The sequence below is a fragment of the Bathycoccus prasinos genome (assembly GCF_002220235.1).
Source record: "Bathycoccus prasinos genomic : Chromosome_10".
In the NCBI taxonomy this organism is placed as follows: domain Eukaryota; kingdom Viridiplantae; phylum Chlorophyta; class Mamiellophyceae; order Mamiellales; family Bathycoccaceae; genus Bathycoccus; species Bathycoccus prasinos.
Window position 1 is genome coordinate 348,935 of NC_023999.1, and position 23,401 is coordinate 372,335.

Sequence of the window (23,401 nt, forward strand, 5' to 3'; positions counted from 1 at the left end):
ATAAATACAAGTAAAATACAGATGATAGAGCTTTGTTGTATTGAAGAAGACTATTACATCTCATCTCTCTCTCGTCGTCGAGTCTATTCACTTTTACTTAAAAGCTTCTTCTCGAACAAAATCAAGTGCTCTTTCCTGGCCCCGTTATAGACGGTTCCGGTACTTTCCATGGTTCGTAACAAAGCGAGCGAACAACTGGCGAGAAGCGTAAAACCGAGTTGCTCGGCGCAAACGACGGTGCTTTTTAAAGCGTCCACGTTGGCGCCGTCGCCAATCATGACGAGCATTCGACCGGACGGTTTTAACGTTTTGTAGGCGTTCTTAAGCCATTGCGTTTGGGATTGGGTCCATTTGTCGTTGAACGCGGACGGGTCTTTCCGTAACTCTCGCTTGGCGCCGAATTCGTTGGCGGAGCTGAAATCGTCGCTCCACGGCGCGCGGTTGCCGTTTTCGTCCAATTCATTCGAGTCGGGGACTTTTGCGTCGACGTAGTACGACGTCGGTGGTTTCTCGGATTCAGTTTCTTCAATTGTCGTCGTTATCGCGCTACCGTTACCGGCAGTACTCCCGACACGAAATCTCGACCTTTGTTTTCTCGCGAACGAGACGTAGTCGTACACTCCCGGGTACGGCGGACTCGTCAGTATTCCCGAAACTGTTCCAATTTTATCTTTAGGAACTAAATCATCAAACCGGGCGTCGCCTTTACGGATGACCACGTCTGCTGCTCCACCTACCGCGTCGTGTAAATCCTTCACGCGAAATATGTACTCGTCGACGCACCTTTGGTAAAAGCTCAACGGCGAGTAATACGAGTCGTCTCGATCGCTTTTGCTACCATTGCTCGTCGCGCGTCGCTTCCCGAACCGTTTTTTCCTCTTATTTCTTTTCTGTCGCACGAAATGTCTTCGTTCTGCTTCGGCTAAACAGAAGAAAAGCGCCGTTTTCCTCGTCGTCGAGTCTATGCTATTGCTATTACTCTCGTTACCGCTACTACTACTATTACTCTCGTCGTCCTCGCTCTCTACTGAAATCGCCTTCTCCACCGCTACGGCAATGCTCGCAAAGCTCCCCAGCGGATTGACGTTTTCGTCTGCGTCTTTTTCATCCGCAACAATCGCCTCAATCTTCTTCATCCGTTCTCTCAACCACGTCTCTTCCTCGTCCACGTTTTCCGGCACCCAAACGCGGTGGCCGCAAACGTGTAGCGCCAACGGACTGACATCCGTCCCGTACGCGATTAAACCGTTCGTCATCGCCACGACCGGTACTGTTCCGCCGCCACAAAACGGGTCCAAAACGCTTTCTTTGTTCTCTGTTTTACTAGTATCGTGATCGTCGTCCTCCGCCTCTCCCCTCCTCAACAAAAGCTCCACGCACCTCTCGGCCGCCGCTGGCTGCATGCCGGCTAAGATTTCCCCAAACCCGTGCGTAACTCTGCGAAAACCATTCGGAACGTGCGTAAAACCGTGCTTCCACTGCATTCGCATCGCGTGGAGAAGCACAGAGGTGTACTCCTCCGGTCCGTGGCACGTTTCCGTGAACTCTGTGCTCGGGATTTTCGTGTGTTCGTAATACTCTAAGGGGGGTGATTCTGTCGTTTTTGTCGCGATATTGCTGGCGATGGCGCATCGATTTCGTCTCCTCTTCCTCTCGTACGCGTGGTGTTGATGATGATGACGATGATGATGCTGTTTTCTCCGCAACTCTTGCTGCCGAAAAGCGAAGAGAGAGGAAGCGACGACGCGCATATGGATGTGCTTCTCTTTTCCAAGCAAAGAAACAGTTACAAAAGTGTGGTTTTATGACATGTACTTTTAATAGTAAAATTTCAACGGTTTGGTCTTCTATACGCACACATTTTTACGCGTTTAGTATCATTTGCGCATTCTTTTGTGCCTGATGTAGTTTAGTTAGTATCACGTGGCTTTATTCTTTTCGGCTTTCTCGAACGCTCTTTTCAAGTCGTTTAACAAATCCTCGGCGTCTTCGATGCCGCAACTGATGCGAACCAAATCGTCCGGCAAGCCTCGAGCGGCTCTGACTTCTGCTGGAATACTCGCGTGCGACATGAAACACGGCAAGGAAATTAAACTCGTCACGCCACCGAAAGAGACGGTAATTTTAAACAGTTTCGTTTCTTCGACTATAGTTTTGGAAAAGTTGACGTCTCCCGTGGTGAAGGAGAGAATGCTTCCCGCGCCGGTGGCTTGGGAGAAGTGCACGTCGTGGAACGGGTTGGATTTTAAGCCCGGGTAGTTTACTTTTTGGACCTTCGGGTGATTGTCGATCCATTCGGCTAATTTCATCGCGTTTTCTTGCTGTCTTTTCATTCGCAAGTCCATGGTTTTGATGCCTCTCAAAGCTAACCAACAATCGAACGGGCCTAAAAGCGTGCCGCAGGCGTTTTGGAAAAAGTACACGCGTTTTGCCAACTCTTCACCTTTGACTGCGAGTAAACCTCCGGTAACATCCGAATGCCCGGCGATGAACTTTGTCGCGGAAACCATGCTAATATCTGCTCCTAACTCTAACGGGTTTTGAAACGTCGCGGTCATGATGGAGTTATCCACGCACACCAAAGCGCCTTTCTTCTTGGCCATCTCGCAAATTTTGCGCACGTCGATGCATTGCAATCTCGGATTGGTCGGCGACTCGAGCATAACCATCGTCGTCGGTCCACCGTTTATGGCTTCTTCCACTGCTTTCAAATCCGTGCAGTCCACGTTCACGACTTCAATCCCAACTTCCGGAACGACTTGCGCTAACAACCGACTCGTCCCGCCGTAAATATCGTCGCCGGTGACGATGCGCTCGCCATTCTTCACCAATCTCGTCACCGTCGCTAACGCGCTCATCCCCGAGCTGAACGCGAACGCTCTCGTCGCGCCTTCAATGTCCGCGAATTGCTCCTCCAACTGGTCTCTCGTCGGGTTCCCACTTCTCGTGTAATCGTACCTCCCGTTTTCTGTCGCGTTCGGTTGCGCGAACGTGGCGGTTTGGTACAGCGGTGGCGCCGACGCGGAATACGGGTCCTCGACGGACGTTTTCGGGTGCACCAGTTTTGTCGCGATAGATAAACGCTTCCTGATGAGTTCTTTTTCCTCCTCGCTCGAAGAAACGACGTCCTCCTCCGAACTCGCCATGACGACAAAAGAACGCCTTTTCAATTTTAAGACGCTTTTCCCTTCGGTTTTGGATAAACGCAACACGGAAGAAATTTCAGACGATGATTTTTTATTACGCCTTCTTCGCTCCTGCTGCTGCTGCTTCGAGAAAGAAGAAGAAGAAGAAGAACTTTGAGTCGTCGTCGTCGTCGTCGTTTTCAAAGTCCTCCTCGTTCTCGTCGAAACCGAGGACGAAGGCGCCGCGAACTGTGCTCCTCCACCGAACGACGACACGCGCAACATTTGGTCTCGGGAAAGTAGTGCGAAAGCGCTTTTCCCTTAACCGGTTTTAACACAAAAAGCGTTTAGGGTTTGACAAAAAGTACAAAAACCCTAAATGAAGGGGGCGTAAAAAAGGTAAGAGAAAAATTTTCAAAATCCGAGAGAGAGATAGACGCGCTTTGACTAAAACACTTTGCGCGGAGAAGGACTAGAGGAGCTCACTCTCTCGGCCGCTGCGCGCTTTACGACGTCTTAGCTCTGACGAGGAGGGGACGCGTTGTGTCCTAAAATGTCCTCCTCGTCTTTTGAGAAGCGCAAAGTGACGAACAAAACCAACATCATCAAAGAAAATAACGACACCAACAAAATTCGCTTCTTCAGCCGAAACGCGAACGTGATAAAAGAGGACGTGGAAAAAGGCACCAAAGAATGGTCCTCGGTCCCTTCGGCGGTGAGACGCGCGTTTTTACGCCTCGGTCTCATCTCTGAACGAGAAAATACGGCGAACGAAATCAGAGACTCGAGGTTAGAGGCGACGGAAAAACGATTAGGGGACGTGGAAAAACGATGCCAAATCTTGCTCAACGGTGTAGAGTGCGAGCGAGAGGAAAACGCGCGATTGATGGAACGACTGTCGAGTTTAGAGAAGGAACACGCGACGTTTCGAAACGAGTGCGAAACAATCGTGAGTGGTTTGGAGAAGCACGTTTTGAATGTCACGACGGAAACGAGCCAAATGAAAGCGACCGTGGCGAAGTCGGCGCAGATGGAAGCTATCGTCAAGGCGAACGAAATAGCGTTGAACGCGGTGGCGAGTTCTGTTGATGACGCGGTCGCCGTGTCGCGAGTCGCGAAAGACGAGGCAAAGAGATGCGTGAAAATGATGGAGAGAGGTTTCGATGTGAATGAAATTCGGAACGACGTGAACGTTTTGACAGCGCAGATGACTCGCGTGGAAAGCGAGAGAAGAGAGTGCGAGAAGTTTGCTCAAGCGAGTCGAAAGGCGGCGAGCAAAGCCGAGGAAGAGGCACGGAAAGCGGACGTGGAGAGAACGAAAACGCAAAGCTTCGCGGAGATTGTGGGACAATTCAATCGCGAGGTGGATAGAAAAATGCAGGCGTTGAAAGTTGGTTTACAAGCGTGCGACGAGGCGGAAGGGTTGATCAAAGATCGAGTCCGAGAAGCCAAGGCGGAAAGCGATCGAAACCGAGACGCGATGGAGATGTTTGCAGAGAAAGCGAGAGGGAAATTGATGGAGTCGTGTTCGCACGTGGAGAGAGTTGCGCGAACGTGCGCGAACGTGGCGGACGCGAGCACGAGAGAAATGCACGAGGCGGTGGAAAATGAAAAGGAGACGCTGAGGACGTTGGAGGAGGAGATGGAGTTGAGATTTCGAGACGAGTGCGATCGATTTGAACGCGCGGCGAAGAGCGCGAGGAAAGAGGTGGAGGACGTCGCGGAAGCGGTAAAAGGTCAAGTCGTCGATGAGTGCGGTCAAGTCTGCGACGTGGTCATCGCAAAGTTTGTTCAAGAACGCGCGAGTGAGTTGTCCGAAACGGTCGTTTCGGCGATCAAAATGAAAGCCAGCGACGCCGCAGCGGACGCGAGACGGTGCGCGGAGATGTGTTCGGACGTTTCAAAAGTAGCCAGAGATGCCGAACAACAGTTTCAAAGAAAAGTAGACGATGGGTTCAGGTCCGTAGATATTGCCATTGCGAGAGCGGAAGCGGCACAGGAAGACATCTCGACGCAAAAGGATACTATTTTGCGCGCGGTGGACGAAGCGTTGGACGCGTTGCGCCAACGGGAGGCGAGTTGCTCGAAACGCATGCACGACGAAAGCGAAGAACGAATGCGCGCTTTTAGACGAACCATAGACGAATTGAAACAATCGGTTGGGAACATCGACGCAGCGGATGTTGTCGCGTTCAAAAAACGGTGCGACGGCTTGGAAGCGAGAGTTTTAGAGTGCGAAAAGAACGGACGCGTTTCGTTCGGGACGCTTGAACACGTCAACAGAGAGCTGGAAAGGTTAACGTTAGATTTTAACGACGTCCGTGGGGACGTCGCCGAACGCTTGCGCAGAGACGAGGAAGTGTGCAAAGAGCTCGAACGGTTAGAAAAACGCGTGAAAGAGGAGATTGTTGCCGCCACGGAACGCGCGCAATCCTTCGCGCAAATGGAAATCGAACCGCTTCGATTGGAAAACGTGGAGAAAATCGAAGGCATTTGCGAGGCGTTGTTTGGGTTGGAAAATGGAAAGATTGCCGGTAAAGACGCGCAAACGATTAAAGCGATGACGCGAACGATGTTTTTAGAATCTAGCACCTCGGCGATGGAAATGTATTTAGGTGGTGGTGGTAGCATGGAAATGTCCTCGTCGTCGACGTTGGTGCCGACGACGGAGCACGGCGAAGGCGACAGCGCTTCCGTATTTGCCAAAATCAGACGCCTAGAAGCGCTCGCAAAAACCTTCGAAAAGAGAAGCGAAGTCGAGAAACTCGCGAACGAGATCGCGTCGAGACAGACGGAACACTCGCAGGTTTTGAAATCGTTACACGATGGCGTGCAATTTGCCATGCGAGAACGCCCGACGAGAGAGGCGGTGGAACATCTCGTCAACGACATTTCCGAAAGAGTTTTAGACTTAGAAACCGATAAAGAGGTGAATAAAACTCGATTGCGACAAGTCACGGAATCTGCAAAGGAGATCATCGACAGGAGGTGCGAAGCTTTAGAAGCCGCCCATCGAGCGCAGTTGAGGAAACTCGCCAATCAACGCATCTCGACGACGACGCAAACGACTACAGAAAATGAAGTCTCCTCGCGCTCTACCTTCACCAACAACGACGATGGCGAAAATAGATTAGAAGCTATACTACTGCACGAGTACCCTAAAAGGACGGAGATGAACGCCGCGATTGCCGGAGTAGAAAATCAAATTCGAAGAGTCGAAGAGAGAACTCGATTGAAATTGGATTTGAAAGCAGATAAGAAAGACGTCGTCGCGTTGGCCGAGCGCGTGGTGAATAAATGATAAAAGCACTATTCCAGCGGTAACTATGTAAATCTATATAATTCTACACGTATGTAAACTATCTCCATCACAATCTCTCTATGATCTCTTTCCGGATCTTCTCAAAATATGTCAACTCAACAATCGCCTTCCTCGCTTTCTCCGCGTCGAATTCCACTTCATCGTCCAACGCCTCTCCCACTTGCCTTTCCGCCTCTTCCATCCTCTCCTCGTTCTCTTCTTTCAACTTTATCAACTCCTCCCCGTCCTCGTCCGCTTCCTCAATCGCCTCTCGAACTTCCATGACCAAAAAAAGTAACTCTGGCGGCACCTCTTCTCTCGCTTCTTCCTCTCCTCCGTTCGTCTCCTTCTCCTCCGTGCTGTCGTACGCCGCTCCCGTTTTCAAACCGAACAAATACTTCGCCCGTAAAAGTGGATCCCGTAACTTCCCGTACGCTTCGTTCACTCTCGCGCTGATTTCTTCCGAGTACTCTTTCTCTCGCTTCATCTGTCCCGCGCTCGAAAACTTATCCGGATGGAGTATTTTTTGTAAATTTTTCATCGAAAGTTCCACTCGTTTCACATCGACTGAAAACCGTTCCGGGACGCTTAAGAGTCTGTAGTGGGAGACTTCGTGAAACGCGTTTGGGTGCTTAATCGCGGCGCATTTTTTGCAAAAGAACGAAATCTCTTCTTCCCCGTCGTCTTCTTCTTTGCCCCCCTGGGAGTGTTGTTCGGTGAAACAGGACCAACACGCAAACTTTGCCCCCGCTCGTTCGTGGGGAAACGAGGACGCCGAGGAGGAAACGAAATCTCTTTGCCTCCCCGTGAGCGCGCGAATAATAAAGAGTTCTCTCTCGCTCGAAAAAAAGAAAGCGCGTTTCGCCGAAAGTACCATCGCGTTGCGCATCGCGCGATGCGAGAGCATTATTACGAGTGTCTCTCTCGCGTTTTCGCGCGATATTCGTCCGGGATGTAATGACGTTTTGGCTTCACATTGTGTAACTGTTTCGGGGAAATGAAATGGATCATCAGACGCTTTGCGCTTTAGAGTGAACGCGCAAATTCGCACGATGTTGGATGCAACAACAGGGGGTAAAAAAGCGCGCGATGATAAAGAAGAAGCGACGAAGGCGATGCCTTCTTTACCTATCTTCTTCAGCGCGTGCGTGTCTTCCTCAAAGAGTGCCGCCGCTCGAAAACAACGACACCTGCGGTGGTTCAACAACGCGTTGACGTCGACGTCGGAAACCGAGGAGGACGGCGTCATCGCGGCGGCGTGCTCTGAAAAACTCGTCGGAGAAGAGTTTTCGTCTCTCTCGTCGAAAGAGAACTCGGGGACGAAGAGGATGATGTATTGCGATTACAACGGGTGTCCTCCGGTCAGTTCTCGCTTGATTCAAAACTGCACTCGAGAACACACAGAGTCGATGGTTTTGGGCAATCCGCACAGCAAAAACGCATCCGCCTCGATCGCAGAAAAAGCGATTCATGAAAGCAGAAGTTTAGTTCTGAAACATTTCAACGCGCCGGAGTTTGGGGAATATCACTGCGTGTTTGTGAACGGAGGGGCGACGAATGCTGTGCAGTTAGTCGGGGACGCGTTCTTTTCAGTCGGGAAGCGAGACGCGTTGAGTTACGCGATGGATAATCACACGAGCGTGGTCGGGTTGAGGAATTTAGTTTGGAGCAGAGGCGGGGACGTGTTCGTGCTGGTCGAGAACGAAGAGGAGGAGTGGACGTCGGTGAAGGTGAACGATTGCGGCGCGAAAATAAAGACGAAGAAGAAATGGTTCAAGGGCAACAAAAGTAACCCCCGCGGTAGAAAACATTTGTTGGCGTACGCGGACGAGTCGAATTTCCACGGGCAAGGCGTTCGCGAGGCATGCGTGAAGAGGAAAATGGAAGAGATTTGTCGAGAAGGATCGGAATGCTTTACGTTATTAGACGCGTCTAAATCCGCGGCAATGCGTCCAGTGATGTTGAAAGATATGGAGAAGGAGTTGAGGCCCGACTTTATCGTCGCTTCGGCGTATAAAATATTCGGGTACCCAACTGGTGTTGGATTTTTGCTCGTTTCCAACAGAGCAATGGAAATGATCGAGAGGAACGAGAACATGAACCGTAAGTATTTCGGAGGCGGAACGGCGAAAGCGATCGATGCGAAGACAAACTTTTTCATCGCCAAGGAAAACGCGTCTGGTTTGGAACGAGGTACGTTGCCGTTTCAGCAAATAGCCGCGTTGCCAAAATGCTTCGAGTGGTATCAATCGATTGGAGGATCCGAGATGATTCGCATCAACGCCGGTCATGTCGGGGAAGTCTTAGCGAGTAGATTGTGGAACTTGCGACACGCGAATGGTAAACCAGTCGTGGAAATATACGGATCACAGTGGCGTCATTTAGCGGAACATTTGAAGAATCAAAGCGATTACGACGACCGGTACGAGAAATTGACGTACGACGGACGGAAAATTGTATCCTTATCTACCGTAGCTTTCAACGTACTCAACGACGACGGAACACACGTTGGATACTCAAAAGTAGAGCGCGCGTTAGCTTCGCAAAATATAGTCGTTCGTACCGGGTGTTGTTGTAACCCAGGCGCGTGCGAAAGCATCCGGAAGAAGAAAATCGAAAATCGGGTGAAAAAATTATACGAAACGAAAGGCAAAGTGTGCGGAGATGATATGGGTGTGGACGATACGGATGGGGAACCTTTAGGGTGCGTTCGGGCATCGTTCGGGTATGCCAGTCGAGTGAGCGACGCGAAGGCTATTATTGAAACCATTGAGCGCGAGTTTGTGTGTCACGCGCGAATGACGGATAGAGGAGCAAACGAAGCGCCGGAAACGCCTTCATCGCCTTCATCATCTTCTTCCTCGCTCGTTACAATTTCGAAAATAAACGTGTTCCCGATCAAGTCATGCGCTCCATTTAGTGTAGAGAAATGGTACTTGCTCCCATCTGGCTTGCTTTTTGATCGGAAATACGTGCTCATTGAGAAACAGTCAGGGATACCGTTGTCGCAAAAATCGTACCCGCAAATGGTGCGCATCACGCCTTCTGTGGAAACGATTGATTTAGAGGATGTAAACGGCTACGCGTTCACGTATTTGGTTCTGACGTGTAGTGGTATAAAGGAAACGCTTCGGATAGATTTGAACGAAGATGGAAAAGAATTTGATCTGTCTCGAGAGGGTAACGTTTCCGTCTCCATTCGCGGTAGCACGCGAGAGGCGAGACTGGTTCGAGATCCCGCGGCGCACGAGTGGTTCTCAAAAGTTCTCAACGTTGAATGTTGCCTCGCACTTTTAAAAGACGAGACGAAGCGCACGTTTGCGAATACTTCGCCGATTTTAATCGCCTCGGAACGATCGGCGAAAAGTTTAGGATGTGACATTTCTCGCTTTCGAGCAAACATTATTGTGAGTGAAAAGGAGAACGAGGACGTTGAAAAGAAGAAGAGCAAGAAAAAATCGTCTTCCAATGACAACGACCTTTTCTTGCTCGAGAAAACTTGGATATCGACTTCCATTTCGAACGAAAATGTAGGCATCAAAATACGTGACACGGTTACGTTAGGAAACGGACGTTTTTGCCACCGTTGCGAATCTGTCGCCATCGACCAAACTACCGGGAAACGCGACGAGAAAACGTGGGAGATTATCATGCGCAAAGCGGCAAACACATTCGGCGTATCGTTCGACGTTTTGCCGAACGGTCAAGAAGAAGGGTTCATGAGTAACACAATCGCCGTTGGTGACGAGATTCATTCTGTTCATTCAAATTATAGCGCGCCGCTTACATAGATATTGCAATTACAAATAGAAAATAAATTATGTCGTAAAAGCTACCGTAGAACGTTTTCAATAGATTTACCAAAACAACGTGGGAAACGATAAGCACCTTTTGAACTCATATCTCGGGCCGCCTTCTAACATTTCTTCCGTCAATCGCGCGCCGACGATTTCGTGTGGTCCTACCGGTGGTAAATCATTTTTCGCCTTCTCGTAATATTGCCAGAATAAATAGCACTGCGCGACACCTTTCATGCCGGCAAAATGCACGACAAAATCGCCATTGACGTACCACGGCAATAAACTGTTGAAGACGCACTGGTTGACAACTTTCGAGCGTTTGCGAACGTCCTCGGCGCCCTCGTATGGTTTTTTACTCGTGCCAACATTATTTGACCAGACTTCAGTTTGGAACAAATGATGGAAAGCGCGTTGTTCGTAATGGAAGACGTAATTTCCTCGGACTAAATCTTCTTGCGCCCACAACTCGGTGAGGAACCATCGCATCCATCGCGTGTTCTTGACAAACCAGACGCCCGAGTTTATGCCATTGTGATCGGCACCGATAACTTGGTCGTAATTATCGTCCGCGATATCTTCTAAGCGTATGTCCGGGTTCATAATGAGCGTGTCGATGTCCAAAAATAACAGCCATTTGTATCGCGGCAGGTACCTTTGTACGGCTAAGATTTTACTCCACGCCATCGGTCGAGTCGTATCTAAAGTTTCCGTGACAAAAATCAAATCATACTCGTGTATTTTCGCATACGCTCGTTTATTCGCAACGGAAGCTGCGCAAATATCAGCCGTGTGCGCGTCGCAGATGCACAGTATGGCAAATCCGGCGCCACGGCGTTTGGTCTTTTCCTTCACCTCGTCGACTCGTTTTTTTGCTTCGAGGGCAACCTCTTCCAAAAGGTTCGCTTTACGTTCGGCCGCTTCGAGTTGCGATTTGGGGTCGTCATACGAGAAGTCTTCGTCGGTGTCATCGCGTGCACTTGCGTCTGCACTCGCGTAGGATGTGCTCGCAAACTTTCTTTCCTCTCCCGCGTCTTCCTCCTCCGAGATTGCTGATTCGTCCACAGATTCTTCTTCACTGTCTTGTTGTTCGACTACTTCTTCTCCTTCTGATTCTTCCTCGTCTTCTAGCAAATGAAAATCACCTTCTTCCCCGTTGCTAACGAGTGGAGCTGGAGGTTCTGATCCCGGGTCTTCGATGATTCGCTGGGTGGCACGTTTTGAAGCCACTTCGATGACTTCTCGACTGATGCTATCACCGTCGAGTGGTGCCGGTGATGATGATCGCTGTCCTAAACCGCCGAAGAAGCGAGATGCGAAATTCGATCCCGCTCGGCGCGGCGCGTCGCTTTTTCTTCCAACCCTTTCTTCGTCATCATCTTCATCATCTTCTCCTTGCTCTTTTGAGAGCACTTCGGACGGATAGTTATCTTCACCGAGCTCTAAGTACGCGTCTTCCGACACTCCGGATTCCTCTTTCGAGTCGCGCTCTGCTTCAAATCTTTCTACTCCAAATCCCGTTCGTTTACTATCATCGTGGGCAATTTCTTCCTCTTCTGCTTCTGCTTCTTCCACTTCGTCTTCTCTCTTGCCGTACACCTCCTCTGTTTCGAACAATCTTCTGCGTCCACTCGTCTTCGCGTACGCGTTCCTACTACCACTACCTCTGCTATTTTTCTTCACGTGCCTCTTCTTGATCTGCGCGTGTTGTTGTTGTAAGTGTTTCGGCGACCCGCTCGCCTTATTCCCAAAAACCACCGCGTCTTTCATCTTCACGCCTAAACTCTTCCTACTTTCCTCGTACGCCTTCCTCCTCTCGAACAAATCCGCCAACTGTTCCGTCGGTGGTGGCGTATCGTTCCCGCACGGTATCGGCCTCTGGTCTCTCAACGGGAACTTGATGTATCGCAAGTATCCAATCTTCACAAAGTACAGAAAATGGTACGCCGTTCGACCGAAGAAGTGTAAGAACGCTACAACGAGAAACACTTTCAAAAACAGACGCGCGCGTAATTTCCGTCGGAGTCTTCTCTGTTGCAGGTCGTTCGCTCGAGGCGAATGCGGATGCTGCGGCTTCGACGGAGTACTCATCATCGTCATCATATTCGCGTTCGTATTCGTCGCAGACTCGTTTCCGCCGGGGCCATTCGTATTCCCGCTCATTCCCGCGTCGCCACCGCTCACCTTATTCGTCGCGTGCGTAAAACCAACACTCATCTTCTTCGAGGAAAGGTGTCGCTCTCTCGGACTCGTGCTCCTCCCGGCGACCGCGGACGACGCAGACGACGACGAATTCGACGCAGACGAGAAAGATAAAGACGACGGGGGGAATCCAAATCGTGCCATACTCGCAGATAAGAGCTCGTCGTCGGTCTCCCTTTCTCGCTTCCCCAAATCGGATATTCCGTCCCCGGGAAAATCAATTATTCCTCTTTCGTCGAGTGCGGAACTCCGCCACCGAGTGTGCCGCTCGTTTTGCTTTTATCCCTCGCTCTCCCGAAAGGCTTCGTTCTCGCTGTTCCTCTCGCGTTTGCGTGAGAGAAATGTGAAGAGAGAGAGGCAAGAGGCAACGGAGATGATGAGACACACAACAACACACGCACGCAGAGATGTGCGGGTGCTTTTGTGCCTTTGACTCCGTACTTCTGTCTGAGGAGAATATTTCGTTCCTTACTTTTTCGAAGCGTGTGGCCTCTTTGTGGTGTGTGTGATGAATCGTCGGAGTTTCGTTTTCGGAGTTTGAAAGTGATTTCAATTAAGTGCTTTTGCGCGCCAGAGAGCAGCGCCTGGCTTCCTTTCGAAACACACATCTCGGAGGACACTTTTCGCATGTGACCTCAACGACAGAAGGTGGTTTCCTTCTTTGAACCGCCGTTGCTCGAGAAAAGTGCTCTCGCGCGATCGTACCGACGCTGACGCGCGATAAAATTTACGCGCGCTTGACGAAAAGCCGCGGAGAGGTCGGCGAGCTGTTGCGAACCAGTTCCACCGTTTTCGAGCGTCGCGGACGTTTTCGAGGTGAGATCTTCTTCTCTCTGCGCTTCTTCTTCCACTTTGGTTTTTTCAAACAACAGTTTCGCTTTTTGCATGGATCTGAGCGCAGATTCCGCGCGTTCTTTGAGCACGTGGCGTTGGAAGTGCTTCTTGTTGGAGTCGATTTGAGCGAGGACGGCGCGGGAGTTCTCCGCGACGCGTCGGGAAGCGGTTTCGAGCTCGAGTCGGAGCGCCTCCTGTTCGAGTTCAGTAAACATTTCCTCCTTTTCGTTATTATCTTCTTGTCGCGACTTATCATCTAATATTTCCTCGGTTGTAACGCCGCTTTCGCTTACGCTGGGTTTTTGTACAACCGTATCGCACTTTCTGTTTTTACGTTTCTTCGAGATCGCGTTGCTGCTAAAAAAATCTCCGAGCGCTTTTCGAGCGGACGAATACGCTTCGCGGTTGGCGCGCTCGCCAAATTCTTCGAACGATGACACACAAAATGGAAGTCTTTTTCGAATAAACTCCGTTGTTTCTTCGTCCTCGTTTACTTCTTCTTTTTCATTCTCTTCTTCGCTTTGTCCTTCTTTAACGGTAGCGCCCGGGTTCGTACAATCGTCCTCCTTCTTTTCGTTCTTCCGCCACGTTTTTGTTTCACCAAACAGAGACGTGCCCTTCGGAAGAAATTCAAACACGGCAGCATTTGTTCTCGAATCGAAAGTTGCCCGTTCAATGCGCATGTCTCGTCCGTAACCGCCGTCTTCCTCTTCTATGCCGCAGTTTCGAAACGTCTCTTCAATTTTTCGAATCGTAAACGATATCTCCCCATCATCATCATCATCTTCTCTTCCATCTTCTCTTTCTAAATTCTCGCTATCACTCCCATTTTCTTTACGCTCAACCGTAAAGAAAATCACTCTCGTCTTACGAAACGTCCCAAAACCATCCGCTCGATCGAACGCGTACGCGTCCACTCGCTTCTCGTTCTCCAAGTCAACGTAAGAGAGTAAAAGCCCGTCGTCGCGGAGATACGGGTCGTGAACCGTCACGTACTCCTTAAATCTTTCGTGCACAATTTTCGCGACGACGCTGTTCTCCTCCTCGCCCTTTTCTTCTTCCTTGAACCAAACGATCGAGATGATATCTTCGTCCGTTTTGCTTCTATTATTAGCGTCTTCGTCGTCCTCAAAGGTTTCCTCCTTCGTCTCCTTCTCCTCCTTTTCTTCTTCTTCCTCCACCGTGCTCTGCAGCGCGTACTCGTGCGCATCACTCACGCCGTGCGCAAACAACCGCCGCATCTTTTTATCGTCGTCGTCGTCATCATCTTTTTCTTCTCCTCTTTCATCGTCATCGTTTACGTCGTCTTTTCGCTCCTCCTCCTCCTCGTCGCCTCCTTTGCTTTGACCGACACCGCTTTTACTAAAGTTGGTCAAAAAAAACTGCGACGTCTCTCGCTTCTCGTACGTCTCGAGAAGCGGTTCGAGGACGCGCGATTCCAGTCGTCTCTCTTTTTTCTTCGCGGTCTTTTCCTCCTCCTCTTCCTCCTCTTCCACGCGCCGCGCGAGCTCTTCCGCCAGACGTAAATTTTGCATGTGCGTTTGGTTTCTTTTTTCTTTTTTCCAAAAATGAAGCGTTTTGGGCGCAACAAAAAAACCAAAAAAACACGAAGAAGCCATCTTGAGACAAAAAACACATCTCTCTTCCTCATTGTGCGCGTAAATATACACACGACGTAATAAACGATGCCGTCCGCAAAGGTTTTCAGAAACTGTGAGTAAAGAGTTCTCGTATTTCGTACTTTTTGAGCGTCGCGTCGAACGAGGCGAAGAACGTTCGCGATGGGTCTTTGATCGTCGAGAACGATTTTGTTTTGGTTGCGCGCTTTTGGGTCTCTCTTTCGCCTCTCTCGAATTGATTTGAGGGCGTGAGAAAGTGGGCAAACGCGCGAGAAAAACCGCGATGCGAACGAGATGTTGGATGAAAAGAAACGGAAATGCTCGGTTTGAATGTTTCTGCGTTCGATCGAGCGCGTTGCGTCTTCCTTTATCTCGTTTGCGTCGAGCGCGAGTGGCTTTTGCGCGCGCGTTGGTCGATTCTCATTTTACGCTTGAGGGCTTTTGTGGGTGGGAGGGGCGATTGGAGGAAGCATCTGAGCTCGAACGGCGCTTTTGTCTCTCTTTGCGTACGAATCGACCGTTCGAGCATCTCGATTTCGTGAGGATCGCTTGCCGCGTTGTCGTCGTTATTAGTATCGTCATCGCATCGTTTTATCATCATCATCGTTTCACTCACCTCTCTTCTCCTCAACCTTTTTTACTTCTTTCACAGACTCGAAGACTTTCTCCAAGCCGAGACGTCCTTTCGAAAAAGTCCGTCTCGACGCCGAGTTGAAGACTGTCGGTGAATACGGCCTCCGTAACAAGAGAGAGTTATGGAGAGTCCAGTTTGCGTTGAACAAATTGCGCAACGCTGCGAGAGTTTTGCTCACCTTGGACGAAGACGATCCTAAGAGAATCTTCGAAGGTAACGCTATTTTGAAGAGAATGCGAACGTACGGTTTGTTAGAAGCGGATAAGGAATCTTTGGATTACGTGTTGGCGTTGAACGCGGAGGAGTTCTTGGAGAGAAGATTGCAAACTTTGGTATTTAAGCTCGGTTTGGCCAAGTCGGTGCACCACGCCCGTATCTTGATCAAACAAAGACACATCAGAGTTGGTAAGCAAATCGTCAACGTGCCGTCGTTTTTGGTTCGCGTCGAGACACAAAAGCACATCGACTTTGCGTTGAACTCACCGTTGGGTGGTGGCAGACCGGGCCGCGTGAAGAGACGACGCATGGCGCAAAAAGCGGCTGCCGCGGGTGGCGGTGACGACGAAGAGGAGGAAGAGGAATAAACTAGAGGATGAGAGAACAGAGAGAGAACACACATTAAAATTTCATAGAAACTTTTAGAAGAAAAATGTACGAGGAATTGAGAGCTTGTAATAAAAAGAACAATCGTATCGCTTCGTATCGGATAATAATATACCTTCTCGAGGTACCAGGTACCATACAGTGTATAAACAATGTGTGCGCTTCTCTTTACAATATCATTCTAGTATTTTAGTGCGGAACCGGGCATTTACCTCCACCGGCTGCTGCTCTCTCGGGCAACCAGTACTTCTCGTCGCCCGGTTTCGTCTTCGTCGGTCTTAAACCATCCCAATCCATCTTATCATCATCGTTTACCGTTCGCATTTCCCGCACGGTTACGTCGCATAACAACCCGTTTCGAGTATGAATAGTCGCTCCGGACGTCATTTCAACCTTGTGACCTTCCACCAACGACAAATCGAGTCGTCGTAACATGGTGGCCCAAATCGCCACGCCTTCCAAAACCGCAAACTTATCGCCCGGGCATCTTCTCGGTCCAGCACTGAAGGGAACATACCTGTACTCCGTGTTTAACTCGCTCGGTTGACCTCGGTTTAATGGGCCAAAACGCATCGGTTCAAACTCTAACGAACTCTCGCCCCAATTCTTCGGGTCTCGGTGCAAGTTAAAAATGGAGACCAAAATGTCCTGGTTTCTTGGGATGGTTAACCCGTTCAACGGCAACTCATCCTCAACCACCGCGCGTCGAGTGTACACCGGCGGTTGTGGATATAATCGCATGGCTTCGTGGAAACATCTCTCTAAATATGGCATCTTCATCAAGTCGTTGAAATCCGGATACGGTTTCGTTCCTAAAACTTCGTCCAACTCTTGCCTCAAAATTCGCAACTGTTCCGCGTTTTCCGGTTTCAACAACTCGTACGTACCCCAAGTCAAAACGCTCGCGGTAGTTTCGTGTCCAGCCACTAACAACGACAACAAATCGTCTCTCAATTGTGTCGAAGACACTTCCTCTCTCGCTGCGATCAAATATCTCAAGACGCTCGGATTGCTCTCGTTCAAGTAATCTCTCGCCCACGCCTCGGCGCCGCCCACTTTTTCCTCTTCCTCGACCATCTTCTTACACTCTTCCACTAACCGTGTCGTGACATCTCTAATAATCACCACGGCGTCTTGCGCCGCTTTTTGTCTTGGTGATACCGCTCTCAAAAACTCCTCCGGCAATCGCCACGTCGGCAACAAATCCATCGACCTCGTTTCCACTTCTTTCAACGCCGTATACGTCGCCTGAATCACCGGCGCCGCTGTCTCCAACGCGTTAAAATCATAGTTGAACACGGAAATGCCAATAATATCTAACGCGGCTTGCGAAAATTTGCTCTCAATGTTAATGCTCTTCCCCCCGTTTGTCTTTTCCATCGTCTCCACCATTTTATTCGCACACTGCCCAAACGTCCGATCGACCATCGCTTCCACGTATGCCCTGTGCAAAGCTGGCGCCACTGCTTTCCTTCGCATCTTCCAAGGTTCTAACTCTTGCAACGCGACGCCTTTTCCGAACAAAAACTCCCCAGCTTCGGCAATCGTCCCTTTAATATACTTCGATCCGTAGTTAAACAATACGTGCTTCACGCACGCCGGGTCGCTAATAACCACGTACGAAGTAATCGGCCCAGTTGGCAACAAATACACCGGTCCCGCCTCTTTCATCCACTTAAACAACGGTTGAAACAGACCACCACCTAATAATCCGGTGATGTCGTCCAACTTGGCATCCGCGACTGGAATCTCACTCGCGCCTCCCCACAGTCTGTTCAATTGCGTCATCCAGTCCGGTGCCGCCATGGTTGCCCCGGCGCCGGATTTGTTCGAGATGGCCGTCGATTCTTCCTTCGCTAAATCCACGAACGCGATGTTATCGATATCGTCTTCATTCCACGCCTCTTCTTCTGTCTTCGACGAAGAAAATGATGATGTCTCCGTCGTCTCCGTCGTCGCTCCAATCGAAAAGGAGATACGCTTCTTTGGATGATGAAAAGATGTTCTTCTTCTTCTTCTTCCAAAAGAAGAACAAAGGCGCCGCTGCTGTTGAACGTTTCCCTGAGTCACGCCAGGTGGTAACCCTAACGGCACCGACCGCATCGTCGTCGTCGTCGTCATCGTCTTTGCTTTTAATGAAAAGTATTTCTGGGGATAGATATTTTCTTTATCCAAAACTCCTCTTTTGGGGAAGTCTCGTCGCCAGAATTTTTCTCTCAAAACTCTCATCAAAACTCTTTACTGAGGAGGACTTTTGACGAGAACAAAAGCTCGGAAAGAGGAGCGATTTCGACCAACGCGCGACACGAAAGAGAAGGCATTCGCTTAAACGAGCGCAAACGTACGGAAAACGAGCCCTTATTTATTATATTTAACACGCATCAATCACTCCATTTGAGAACACTTTTGGGTAAAACGACAGAATAAAATGGGAAAAGATTCGACGACGAAAACGGGCGTCTTCATCGCGTTGGCATGCTTTGGCGTGTATTTTCACCAGCTTTACTCGTACGTGTTAAGGACGACTCATAATGCGAGTTTGAACAGAAACGGGACGAAAATATCCGCGTTGAAATGGATCGATGGGTTATCGTTTGAAGCGCCGTTGATTGCGTCTTTGTTGTATTTGACGATGGTTTTCGTTGGCCCGAAAATCATGCGAAAGCGCGCCGAGCCGTTTAATCCGAAAGCGTTGATGTTGGTGTATAACGTGTATCAGACGTTATTTAACGTGTACGTGTGTTATTTGTTCGTGAGTGAAATCAAGACGAATAATTTCAAGGTTTGGGGGGAAACGTGTCGATGGAACGATACGCGAACGTTCGGCGTCGCGTTGGGGGTTTGGTTGCATTACAACAACAAGTATTTGGAGTTGTTGGATACGGTGTGGATGATTTTGAGAAAGAAAGAAAAGCAAGTGTCGTTTTTGCACGTGTATCATCACGTGCTGTTGGTGTGGGCGTGGTGGATGGTGTGCTGGACGATTAACCAGGCGCCGTGCGTGGACATGTACTTTGGCGCTTTGTGCAACTCGTTCATTCACGTGGTGATGTATTCGTATTACGCCATGGCGTTGATGGGCGTAGCGGTGCCGTGGAAGAGGTACATCACGCAACTTCAATTGTTACAGTTCATGGTGGTGTTTTGCCACGCGGTTTACGTTTTGTTGTACACGAAGTGCTTGAAGATTTTACCGTATTCGCAAATGTTCGTCATGGCGAACATGTTGGTTTTGTTCGGTAACTTTTACATGAAGAGTTACAAGAACACGTCGTCGAAGCGTAAAACGAAGTAATAAACGTAGTAGAGTTTTGGTGGTAACCCACAAATACATAATAAAAATAATTTACAGCGTTGCGTTGAGTATTACTATTATACGTGCACTATGAAGCTTTATTGCCCTTTCTCGTCCATGGATAAAACGATATCACACTCCTCGACTTCGTCGTCGTCTTCGCACCTCACCGAGTTCTTTTTCACGGCGAAGAGAATGTATTGTCGCTCGCGTTCGCGTTTGAAGTCTTCCAAGCCAACCATTTGGCATAAATCTTTGAGCTCTTGTTCCGTCCAAAACCGATTAAACGCGCCTCCGGTACCTAATTTAGCGTCCCTGAAGAAATCCGAAAACGGTTTCGTCAAATCGTCGTTGTTCAAGTTCGCGCTCGGATCGAGAAACGTAGAGGCTACGAAAGTGCCGCCCGGTTTCAATACTCTCGAAATTTCAGCCACGGCTTGCGTCGGCGAAGGCCAGCAATGCAGAGCTGCACCGGCGTGCACAACATCTACGCTACCCGTCTCAAAAGGTAAGCGTCCAACATCCGCGCGTACAAACGTGATCACGTTTGCATCAATGTTTTCCTCTCGCGCAAACTGACTCGCTTCTATCAACATGTTCTCCGAAAAGTCGCTCGCGACGACTCTCACGAACGCCTTCGAATCGACAAACTTTCTCGCGAACAAACCAGATCCGCACGAAACATCTAAAACGACTTCTCCAAGTTGCTGCTTTTGATTTTGTTGTTGTCTTTGATTAGTATTCTCTCTGACGAACCGCATCGCGACGTCAAACTCCTTCTCCTTCCCGGGAAACCCAGCCCAGGCGAAGGAATCTCGCCAGCCCCTTTCGTAGGCGTTGCTCACAATCGGCGTTTCGAACAGAGACGTTCCGCTTAGCTTTGCCTCTCGAAACGAGTTCGCGTTTCTCGAAATCTCTAAATCTGTGTACTCGTACGCGTTCTTTCGTTCAATCGTCCACGTTTTCCCGCAGCACACGTCTTTAGCCCTCTCCTCTAAAACTCTTCGCGTGCATATCGGACACGTCAACTTCACGAACGACGACGACGACGACGATGAAGTTCTCACGTTTTCGTCGTCCTCGTCTCCCGAGGAAGAAGAAAAACCAACACCGATCCTCCTCGACGACGTCAAAAAACGCCTTCTCCTTCCGGGATGATAAATGCTTTTGGGTGGTTTTCCCAAAGCGTTTCGAGATTTGGTTTCTTTTTTTTTATTAGGAGTACACAACAAAGCGGCCCTTCCGGACGATGATGATGATGGTGTCGCCATGGGAGGCGTTGGTTCTGTCGTTTTTCATCAGATTTTGAACTTTTTTCGTCTCTTCAAAAAAAAAAAATTTGACCTCCTCTCCGCCTCGTCCAAAGGCTTCATAAAAAAGAAGCAAAATTTTCTTCAACCGAATCTACACAGTCGACTTATTACGCGTAAAAACGCTCTTCTTTCTCGCGCGTATCGTTGCGAAGGTGAGAGCGCACTTTTGAACGGAAAAAAGTACTCGCGAAAAGAACGTTTTTGTGCTTTCGCGAATTGAGTATCGTTCATCTTCGAAAAGAGGAGGAGATTTAGTATACGAAAGAACTTGTTGTTGAAGAATGCGCACGGCTTTTTTGAGCAACGATTTGAGCGCCGGGGAGACGTCGATTTCCTCGAGGAGGACGATTGGGGCAAATTTTACGAGGAGATGTGCCGTCGCGAGGAACGAGAACAGAAGAAACAACAGAAGAAATAAACGACAGACGAACGAGAGGAGCAGTATTAAAGCGTCCGGGTTATTAAACTTTGGACACGATGAACTCTGGACGCCGGAAAAAGCCGCCGCGGTAAAACAGGCGGACATGGAACGAAAAGCATCCTTGAAAGGGTTGACGGAGAGCCAAATTCGTTTGTTCGGGTTGACGCCGGAGCAAACGAGAAACGCGCAAGCGAAAAGCTTGGTTTCGACGGATACGATTTCGGCGAGGATGAGCTATCGCGATCAGTTTCCATCGGACGCGAATCCTCCGGAGAGTGGGAATATGTCCGGGGCGACGATGATGGCGGGAGGGATGGCGCCCGCCGGCGCCGTGGCGCCGCCGGATTTGCCCAGTTTGTTGTTAAACGCGAGAATTTGTTACATTGGTATGTCCTTGGTGCCAGCGGTGACGGAGTTGGTGGTTGCGGAGTTGTTATATTTAGGGTACGAACAAGCGGAGAAGCCGGCGTATTTGTACATTCATAGCGCGGGGTCGATGGGAAAGGATAAGGATGGTCGAGACGAAGTCGTTGGCGTGGACAACGAGGCGTACGCGATTATCGATACTATGCGATATATCAAGCCGAAGATTCACACGGTTGCGGTAGGGAAGACGTACGGGAACGCGGCGTTAATTTTAGCGGCGGGGGATAAGGGGTGCCGATGGGCATTGCCAAACGCGCAGATTGCGACGGCGCCGCCCAGGTTGAATAGAATGTTTAACACGTCCACGGACGTGCAAGTCAGAGCGAACGAAGTCGACGTGTGCGAGAACTATTACTTTGGTTTCATGCAAGCGTTTACTGGGAAAGATAAGGAAACGATTGCGAAAGACATGAGTCGAACAAAGTATTTCACGCCGGAGAAAGCCATCGAGTACGGGTTGGTTGATAAAATAATCAGCAAAGGCGCGAGCATCGCGGAAAATAAGAACTACGAGTTGCTGTTGGCGCAGCAGCAAGCGCAACAACAGGAAATGCAAAGACGCCAGGGGGCGCAAGGCGCACCGAATAGAGGTTAAAATTAATCTGAATTCTTTCCTTTCTATATATACCAACACGTACACTCTAATATTAAAAATTACAACACATTTCGCGCTATTGCTCGCTCGAGCTTCTCATCTCCAAGTTTGCACTCTCCAGCGCTTTTTGTTGTTCCATCTTGGCCATTTGGTAGACGTAAAAGCCAGCCATGCTAATCGTATATCCAACGATTTGTAAACTCGTTACTTGCGACCCGAACACCATCACGGAAATCAATATCACCGCCGTGTTCTTCGCCTGGCCTAAAACTTTGAACGTCAAGCCGCTGGTTGATTTAATCACGCCTAACGTCAAATAGTTCACCAAAAAACCAAGCAACGCGGCGCAGATATACAAACTTGGCGACTCCATAATTTTCCCAACACCATTTTCACGCACAAATGCCGGCATCTCTAACCACATGATCCCGATAAACAAACACGCCAAACTCGCCGGAGAGAACCAATACAATCCTTCGATCAATTCGAACTTCAAATTCCCCAACAGATATTGCAGCACCGCCATTCTAATCGCCTCGCAAAACTCACTCGTAACCATCATCACCACTCCAATCCATTTAAAGTCAATTTCCCCGTACGCGCTCAACGTCGTTCCAATCGTCAACACCGCCACCCCGAGCAAAACCTTCGCGTCCAACCGTTCCAACCCGGCGCAAAACATCACGAACAACGTCACCGCCGGCACGCACGCTTTCAACATCTGAATAAACGACACGGACAAATATAAGTACACGTAATTCCCAAATCCTAAACTCAACGCCGCGAACATCCCAATCGGTAAAATATGCGTGGCGTACCATCTCGCGGTTATTTGCGTCTGTCCTTTCTTCGTCGAGACAGTCGAAATTCCCAAGGAAATCAAACCGACCGATATCGTCCACGACGCGACCACTCCCATGCTGCACAAAATCATCGGGTAGTGGAAGTCTGCCTCGGACATCAGGTGTTTGTTCAGGAAAATCAAAGACGACGAGGCTATCGCCCACGTGGTGACGAAGAAGAGAGCTTTCAGTTGGGGAAATTGTTTCGAAGTGGATATGTTATGGACGATATCGGAGAACGAGGAGGCGTTGCGTACACCGGTACTCGTGCCGTCATCTTTGAGCTTTTCCCCGTTATGATCGAGGATTGGTTTGGTGTTGTTGTTGTTGGAGGTCATGGAGAAGAACGCGCGACCCATATATGTTTGGAGGATGTTTGGATGGGTGGTGGAAA

The 23,401-nt window shown here is 49.5% G+C and overlaps 13 protein-coding genes across 13 annotated transcripts; 5 read left to right on the plus strand and 8 right to left on the minus strand.

The window, feature by feature from the left end:
• Positions 1–83: 83 nt before the first annotated feature.
• Positions 84–1,751, minus strand: Bathy10g01900 (DNA methyltransferase; the record flags this gene model as incomplete). Its single annotated transcript, XM_007510621.1, has 1 exon — positions 84–1,751. The coding sequence occupies one exon, from the start codon at positions 1,749–1,751 to the stop codon at positions 84–86; it is 1,668 nt and encodes a 555-aa protein (XP_007510683.1).
• A 168-nt stretch (positions 1,752–1,919) lies between these two features.
• Bathy10g01910 (cystathionine beta-lyase) lies at positions 1,920–3,410 on the minus strand (the record flags this gene model as incomplete). Its single annotated transcript, XM_007510379.1, has 1 exon — positions 1,920–3,410. The coding sequence occupies one exon, from the start codon at positions 3,408–3,410 to the stop codon at positions 1,920–1,922; it is 1,491 nt and encodes a 496-aa protein (XP_007510441.1).
• Positions 3,411–3,678: 268 nt separating this feature from the next.
• Bathy10g01920 (unknown protein) lies at positions 3,679–6,426 on the plus strand (the record flags this gene model as incomplete). The annotated part of the gene is made up of 1 exon (XM_007510526.1): positions 3,679–6,426. One exon carries the CDS (start codon positions 3,679–3,681, stop codon positions 6,424–6,426), a length of 2,748 nt encoding a protein of 915 aa, XP_007510588.1.
• Positions 6,427–6,493: 67 nt separating this feature from the next.
• Bathy10g01930 (co-chaperone HscB) lies at positions 6,494–7,315 on the minus strand (the record flags this gene model as incomplete). The annotated part of the gene is made up of 1 exon (XM_007510803.1): positions 6,494–7,315. One exon carries the CDS (start codon positions 7,313–7,315, stop codon positions 6,494–6,496), a length of 822 nt encoding a protein of 273 aa, XP_007510865.1.
• A 226-nt stretch (positions 7,316–7,541) lies between these two features.
• Bathy10g01940 (molybdenum cofactor sulfurase) lies at positions 7,542–10,217 on the plus strand (the record flags this gene model as incomplete). The annotated part of the gene is made up of 1 exon (XM_007510650.1): positions 7,542–10,217. The coding sequence occupies one exon, from the start codon at positions 7,542–7,544 to the stop codon at positions 10,215–10,217; it is 2,676 nt and encodes an 891-aa protein (XP_007510712.1).
• Positions 10,218–10,283: 66 nt separating this feature from the next.
• On the minus strand, positions 10,284–12,440 carry Bathy10g01950 (predicted protein; the record flags this gene model as incomplete). Its single annotated transcript, XM_007510399.1, has 1 exon — positions 10,284–12,440. One exon carries the CDS (start codon positions 12,438–12,440, stop codon positions 10,284–10,286), a length of 2,157 nt encoding a protein of 718 aa, XP_007510461.1.
• A 620-nt stretch (positions 12,441–13,060) lies between these two features.
• Positions 13,061–14,878, minus strand: Bathy10g01960 (unknown protein; the record flags this gene model as incomplete). Its single annotated transcript, XM_007510773.1, has 1 exon — positions 13,061–14,878. One exon carries the CDS (start codon positions 14,876–14,878, stop codon positions 13,061–13,063), a length of 1,818 nt encoding a protein of 605 aa, XP_007510835.1.
• A 317-nt stretch (positions 14,879–15,195) lies between these two features.
• On the plus strand, positions 15,196–16,096 carry Bathy10g01970 (40S ribosomal protein S9; the record flags this gene model as incomplete). The annotated part of the gene is made up of 2 exons (XM_007510798.1): positions 15,196–15,384; positions 15,539–16,096. 2 exons carry the CDS (start codon positions 15,196–15,198, stop codon positions 16,094–16,096), a joined length of 747 nt encoding a protein of 248 aa, XP_007510860.1.
• Positions 16,097–16,304: 208 nt separating this feature from the next.
• Positions 16,305–18,236, minus strand: Bathy10g01980 (predicted protein; the record flags this gene model as incomplete). Its single annotated transcript, XM_007510502.1, has 1 exon — positions 16,305–18,236. The coding sequence occupies one exon, from the start codon at positions 18,234–18,236 to the stop codon at positions 16,305–16,307; it is 1,932 nt and encodes a 643-aa protein (XP_007510564.1).
• A 307-nt stretch (positions 18,237–18,543) lies between these two features.
• Positions 18,544–19,410, plus strand: Bathy10g01990 (predicted protein; the record flags this gene model as incomplete). The annotated part of the gene is made up of 1 exon (XM_007510498.1): positions 18,544–19,410. One exon carries the CDS (start codon positions 18,544–18,546, stop codon positions 19,408–19,410), a length of 867 nt encoding a protein of 288 aa, XP_007510560.1.
• Positions 19,411–19,508: 98 nt separating this feature from the next.
• Positions 19,509–20,681, minus strand: Bathy10g02000 (predicted protein; the record flags this gene model as incomplete). Its single annotated transcript, XM_007510765.1, has 1 exon — positions 19,509–20,681. One exon carries the CDS (start codon positions 20,679–20,681, stop codon positions 19,509–19,511), a length of 1,173 nt encoding a protein of 390 aa, XP_007510827.1.
• Positions 20,682–21,004: 323 nt separating this feature from the next.
• Positions 21,005–22,165, plus strand: Bathy10g02010 (predicted protein; the record flags this gene model as incomplete). Its single annotated transcript, XM_007510415.1, has 1 exon — positions 21,005–22,165. One exon carries the CDS (start codon positions 21,005–21,007, stop codon positions 22,163–22,165), a length of 1,161 nt encoding a protein of 386 aa, XP_007510477.1.
• A 76-nt stretch (positions 22,166–22,241) lies between these two features.
• Bathy10g02020 (DUF250 domain membrane protein) lies at positions 22,242–23,366 on the minus strand (the record flags this gene model as incomplete). Its single annotated transcript, XM_007510645.1, has 1 exon — positions 22,242–23,366. One exon carries the CDS (start codon positions 23,364–23,366, stop codon positions 22,242–22,244), a length of 1,125 nt encoding a protein of 374 aa, XP_007510707.1.
• Positions 23,367–23,401: the final 35 nt, after the last annotated feature.